At 36.9% G+C, this 7,047-nt stretch overlaps 1 protein-coding gene across 1 annotated transcript in view; it reads right to left on the reverse strand.

The window, feature by feature from the left end:
• The window catches only part of LOC117119914, a 30,455-nt gene extending 29,760 nt beyond the window's left edge, over positions 1-695 (reverse strand). The window contains exon 1 of the mRNA XM_033264893.1: positions 525-695. Within this exon, the coding sequence (XP_033120784.1) occupies positions 525-551 (27 nt within the window). The 5' untranslated portion in view covers positions 552-695. The remainder of the gene's footprint in view (positions 1-524) is intronic.
• Positions 696-7,047: the final 6,352 nt, after the last annotated feature.

Consider the following 7,047-nt stretch of genomic DNA (forward strand, 5'->3'; position numbering starts at 1 on the left):
GTAAAACTCGAGCGTCACGACATTGCGAAGTGTCTGCTCTTGTTCCTTGTATCGTACTCACTCGAGTCAACCCGAGATGGCCCGAGTGAAGTTTCATGCAAATGTTTCGTACGGAAAAAAAAGTCGCGCCCAGAACCATCTATTTATCTGGGATTTTCCCATAGAGCTATTATTATATCTCTATGGATTTTCCACATTATCATGTAGGCCTACTTGAATTGGCATTGGCTGTAAATCTGTATTGAACATGAGGTGAAAATAGGGTCGCTTAGCGAGGCGACATCTTCGCTGCTCGAAATAAATTACTTAAGAGCCTAGCCTAGGCCTACCTAACCCTAGACGAAGATAATATTTGGAGGCTTTACCTCTGCACGTGATAACCTACTGAGTTGACGGCGGTTGTGCAATAGCTGAAATTATGGGAAAAAAATAATGCACCCCGTTTGGCTGCAACACACGAGTAGCCGAAACCCTCGCCGGATATAGTACGGTTCAAAACCCGTCGAAACGACCGGAATTCTTACCTGAATTTTGTCAGATCTTAAAGTCATACTATCATCACTGTAGCAAAGAACTGAATGATAATGGATCCAATACGGAAAACCCGGAGGATTCAAAACGATTTCGTTTTATTCCTCATTGATGCGGAAACAAACTACCGTCAGCAGTTTTGGGAAGAGGAGGCAACGTGACAATTTTTGATCAGTGACCAGCGCAAAAAATAACAATTAACATTCTGCTATCTAGGGGGCAGCAAAAAATTCTGATAAATTATCCCATTAGTATTACACTATTTTACACTCCAAAATGCTGATGAGCGGGGAGGGGGTGGGTAGGTAACAATTGACGACCGAAGAAGAAAAAATAAATCAATCAATCAAAATAAAATTAAAAAAATAATTTATAAAGAAAAAAATATTTATAATTTAAAATAATCTTATTTAAGATAGCAAATAGTGGTTAAAAGACATAAGGCTAGATACCGGTACCTGAAAGTCGTGGGTTCAATTCCTGGTAGTATTTGGGTTGGGGACGTACTGAGTAGGCCTATTCGGTACGATAACATGTCAGGTAGGGCAAAATATTATAGCCTATGTAAATACGAGTACGTGATTGGTCGAAATGGCATCACGCGACTAGCGCTACGAGGATCGGAAACGTTATATTTCGCCGTAAGGAAATATAACTTTGAAAAGTGACCGGTCTCTGACGTCACCGGATTACACCTGCATTATTGGAGGTTGGTATACCAAAACGGACTTCGATCTGTTTCAACTCCAGAGCCATAGGCGTAGATCCCGGGGGATGGGGGATATATCCCCCCCCCCAATATTTGACAAGGGGGTGGTCCATTGTATCATCCCCCCCCCCCAATATTTTGAATATGTATGGGATGAAATGGAGCTTTACACACTTCAAAAGACTGTCACAGAAATAATTTGCACTGTATTATGCGCTTACAAAGATGAAAATTAGCATAATGTATTAATGTTGATCACATTTAATATAATTTTGCTTAGGCCTATAGGCCTATATCTCCATTAAAAAAAAAATGAACAATTTATACCCCGCCACGCCCCCCGCCCTTGAATGTGTACGTCACAGATTTTACTAACAAAGTCGAAGTCGAGATTGTTTCCACGATGTCAATGCATTATTTATCATAATGGTTAGCCTTGATATGGGTTCCCCGAGACGACAACTTCACTTTTCCTTCGAAGGATAAAAATTACAGTACCCTTCTATGTAGCCCGGAAATGATACTTCAACTGTGGCGGGTCCAGGAAGTCGAAATAGAGGGGATCCTGGGATGATTTTGCGCAAATAAAATGTCCACCGACCTCATCAGCACAATTGTTGGGGCTGAGGTAAGAAAAATTATGATTGTGGCACCTCCATGGCCGGAAATGGCACTCACAGATTAAAAGTTGAATAGGCCTACAATTTTGTCTGTTTTCTCCATTTTTGTTTATAATTTTGAAAAAATTAGGAGGTTGGGGACCAGTAGTGACAAAGTCTCCCGTTGAATCTACCACTGTTCAATATAACACTAGACATACCGGTAGCCTATCATTTTGTATCACAAAATAATGATTACGGTAATGCCTAATGTCAAGCGAAAGATATCTGCTAGAATAGGTCGATTTCTGCTAAGAATAATACTAAATGCTAAAACGGTCAAAATTTTGCTTAAAAGCAGAATTCTGCTAACTCTGGCAACTATGTTTTGATATACCCAACGAAATTACCCAAGATTCAACCAAAATTACCCAAGCTTCCAGAAAATGCATTAAAATTTGAAAAAAAAACAAAAAAAAACAAAAAAAAAAAAAAAACAAAAAAAAAAAACACGTAAAAAAAAAAAAAAAAAAAAACAAAAAAAAAAAACACGTGATTTTCGTATGCATAGTTTCCCTTTTAGTTCATTCTATAAACCATTTTTTATTGTAATTGTTTCTGTTAATTATTAAAATTAATATTCATGAGGTGATAATATGAATAGAAAAATACGCCCTCAGTCGGCCAATAGTGTTATCATAAATCAGTTACCAAGTTTTATTATGTAATGCATTAATTAAAGATCAGTGGCAACGCAAATCACAAATAAACAATTTCTGAACCTATGTTTATAGCAATTGACAGTCAATTAACAATTTTATGTGCACTTCGTTGAGTTTTGCTTGCTTGAATGGACTAAAATATACTTTGTTACTTCTTAATTTTCCTCTGTGACAAAAATATTTAATTTTCTTAGTAAAAATAAAATACCCAAGGATTTGAACGGGATACCCAAGAACCCAAGACAAAGTCAAAATACCCAAGATACCCAATTGGGAGGTACTCTACTAGCAGGATGGTTGGGTTGCATCATGTCTATGACGCCCTCGGAAAATCACAAGGATTATACCATTTTGTGATCAGTGGCGTAGAAAAATATTTTTCATTGGGGGGATGATTGACGTGTTAGCCAGTGTCGTAACAGGCGCGGGGGGGGTTTTTACCGGGCTGACCAAGCCGTCATACCCGGGCTGGGTAATAAGAGAAAAGAAAGAAGGGAGAGGGAGGGAAAGAGAAAGAAGAGGAAAAGAAAAGGAAAAAAAAAAAAGAGAAGAGAAAAATAAAGACAAAAATAAAAAGGAAGATATCATAATGACCAGACTCACAACACCCTGCAACCCCTTCTCCATTTCAAAAACTGTCATAACGCCTTTGATCTATGCTGCCCGATGGCGTAGCCACTGGGGGACAAGGGGAAAATATCTATCTTTGAAAAATCTTCCCCACCCCTTTATAAATGCCCTTTTCATCCCCTGGAAGTGCCTAAAAACCTCAAATTTCGCGCGCTTCGCTCGCATTTCTTGTTAACATGGGCTAATTTCCTCTAAAAATTGCACATTTTAGGAAATTTTGATCAATTCCAACGAAATTAGAATTAAAAACACCGAGGGACAAAGGGAAAATATCCATCTTTGGAAAATCTTTCCCCACCCCTTGACAAATGCATCCTCTGAAAGTGCCTAAAATTCTCAAATTCTTTGCGCGCATTTCTTGTTACGGTAGGCCAATTTCCTCTATAAATTGTACATTTTAGGGAGTTTTCATCAATTCCGACGAAATTAGAATTAAAAACACAAAAATATTTTGCACGCATGGCCCGCATTTTTTTAAGGGCTTTTTTAGTTTTGCCTAAAATTCTCAAATTCTTTGCGCGCATTTCTTGTTACGGTAGGCCAATTTCCTCTATAAATTGCACATTTTAGGGAGTTTTCATCAATTCCGACGAAATTAGAATTAAAAACACAAAAATATTTTAGGCCTTTTTTAGTTTTATCCTTTTAAGTTATTTAAACACATAATAGTCCCAAACTCAAGAAAGACAAAATTAAGATAGATAGTTTTAACCTAAAAGAAGGGCCTCAATGTGTATTAATGGTGACAGAATATGTTTGTAATAAATAAAACCATGATGAAAATGCTTATATTTAGTTTCAAACACACGTGTGTGGCCTATATTATAGATAACATAAGCCCTATGTCGTATTGTTTTCTATATGGGGAGTAGGGTGTGGTGGGTATGGAACCGGGAAAATAAATACCCACTCTGACCCAAGCTAGACCCCTGTTACGCGCCTGGTGTTAGCGCCAATGTGTGCCCTTGTGCGGACAGGGATGTGCCCCCCTCTGACGCTGGAAACCTTGTTTTTGAAAAATAAATTGATGCAATTTGCTATTATAGGCCTTATCAATAAATTCCTCATCAACCGATATAACCTTAAACATTCTTGGAATTGACACAATATTACTGATGTCGTACATCAGCAAGCACATCTGATATCTAAGGAAACTGAGCTTAGATTGGTACAAGATAAAATAATTTTGTTATCAACATTAATACATTATGCTAATGGGGGGGGGAATGAGACCCTTCCCCTTGTCAAATATTGGGGGATATATCCCCCATCCCCCCGCTCTGGGATCTACGCCTATGATCCAGAGATGTCCAAAAGAGAGAGAGAGAGGGGGGGGGGTGGTGGTGGTGAAAGGTGGAGCGAAATTTGGGCTGATCGAGATAACACTACCGTAGGGGATCAGGGGGCTGTCCCCATGAAATGTTTGTGTTCTAGAAGCCCGAAAATAACATCTGTGGCGTTTTGGGAGATTTTGTTTTCTTCCTTTCTTTTCTTTTATTTTTTTTATTATCTTCGAAAAAGGTGGGTGGGGGCCCCGGGCCTCTAATTCCGCACCTGCATTGAAAACGATAAATCGTAGTAGTTTCAGTGTAAGGCAACCACCCGTTTTTTAAAACGTTTAATGATGAAGCATCAATAAAACCGGCTTACTTCGACCTTTTGACCTACCTCGCGCTAATTCGGTAAAAACTTGTTACGCTCGTAATAATCTCGTAGTTACTCCATAGGTCGTACCTCACTCGTAGTTAACACGTAATGATAATAACCTCGGTCCTTTATGTCCTTTCCAAAGATCACGGCTTTTTAAACCCAAACTCCGAGGAAAAAAATATGATATGTTGTAGAACTGATTTTTCTAAGACAGATAAACTGACGATAAACTGGGGAACGGTGAATGAGATATTAATTAAAAATAGGGGGAAAATACCCAAAATTTTACCAAAACCAACGTTTTGGAAATATTAAGTATAATTTGGTGCACATAAGTATAAGAATTTAAAAAAAATGTATTAATGTCAATTTAGCTCATTTGCCAGGATTCAATGCAGTCCTTTAACGCCAACATAATATCAATGCCTGTCGAATGTCTCAAATCAGAAGGCTACAAGTAACAGTACCGTAATGAAGTAAAGCATTTTACGGCCTTTAAATAAGATAATTGTAAAACGTAGGCACTAAAAATGGGGTTTTTCAATAATAAATATTTTCATGTTTTGCGAAGTTTCATTACAGCTAATATAAATATATGTTTTCTGAGTAATATGAGCCCAAATTCAACTCTCCTGTACAAATAGTAACAGAGTTACCGAGTTTTTCGGATTTTTTTTTCAAAATTTTATCAAAACCGGCTTAAAAAGTTAAACCAATTATATATTTATGCATAAATTAACATTATCAATATTTGATAATGTAGATTATCAATATTTGAATGTAGAAACATTCGATGGCTCTGAAAACTAAAAACAGGTTTTTTGACCAAAAACGTGTGTTTTTGTAATACATTTTTTCTGGTATTTTGTTGGGTAAATGTTCTATTATAGCGAATAGAAACATGAGTCTTCAGAACAGTGGTACCAAAATGAACTCTGTATGACTAATAGTAACCGAAATACAGATTTTTGAGTCCCCAAAATGGATAATTTTTCATAAAACCCGCCATTCTGACCATTAGATGAAAGAATTTCGCTTGGGATCCACCAGATTCGTAATCAGCATGGTCAAATACCCAAATTCAAATGGATCCCAGCTTAAATGTTCCCCCATCCCAGCTTCTACCTAAAAATGCCTATTGTATCATCATTTTTGGAATAATATGAAACCTGTCTAAAAAGAATTCGATAATTTTTCGTTTGTTTGTACTCATATGCAATTATAGCTATCATTCATAAGGTCTGAACTTTAGAGGATTTTTAATCAAGATTTAAACACTTTCCTAACGATTCCTAATGAAGTGACCTGGTGTTATAGGTGCGTAAACACGTGTTCGTACTCCTGGTACTCGAAGATAAGCTGTGCCCATGCGTCTTAGAAAAAAATCTGATTTTAAAACTGGTGGTTTGGCAGGTGGTGACGTCATTACATACGGCTTTTTGCATGAAATTTACTATTTAGTAAGGCATAGACTTTCTTTTTACATGGTTAGGTTTAATGATAAGGAGTAGGGCCTATATGTTATTGTTTTTATATTCATTGTATTAAATTTTCAATAAAATAATGACATTAATGATTAGTTTTGATATTTTACTTTATTATTTTCAGCCGAATTATTAGGTGTAGGAGTGGAACAAGGATTGGCCATATTATGCTGACGGAATGGAATAATTTATGAACAAAAATCATAAAATATGATATGATAATTATTATTTAATTAAAAAATGAACATGAAATGTACATATTAAATGAATCACAACGTTTTCAGGTGTTTTCATGAAATAAACAAACGTATTAGAATGCTGGTCACTACGGCCCAAAACCAAATCGGCCCAAACCAACTCGGACCAAAACCAACTCGGCCTCAAACTAACTCGGACCGAAACCAACTCGGCCCAGACGACAACTTTATATATCTATACGGTATACGATATTGATTTATTCAAGACGGCAGGTTAAAATAGTTGGGTGGTCCCTGTGTGAAACGAATACAGTAGAACCCCTAATAAGAAGACACCTTCGGGACCAAAAAAGAAAGTGTCCCTTTAATAGGGGTGTCCTCTGAATAGGGCTACCCTTATTTAGGGGGCTGAACCAAAAATGCAAAATTGTCCCCTTAATAGGGGTTTTTGACATGTTTTCATACAATGATACCATACATTCTGTATAATTTTTAAATTTAATGATTGACATAAACATCAGTTAA

This window comes from Anneissia japonica, unplaced genomic scaffold (assembly GCF_011630105.1).
Source record: "Anneissia japonica isolate Jap-2015-1 unplaced genomic scaffold, ASM1163010v1 scaffold288112_len223158_cov157, whole genome shotgun sequence".
In the NCBI taxonomy this organism is placed as follows: domain Eukaryota; kingdom Metazoa; phylum Echinodermata; class Crinoidea; order Comatulida; family Comatulidae; genus Anneissia; species Anneissia japonica.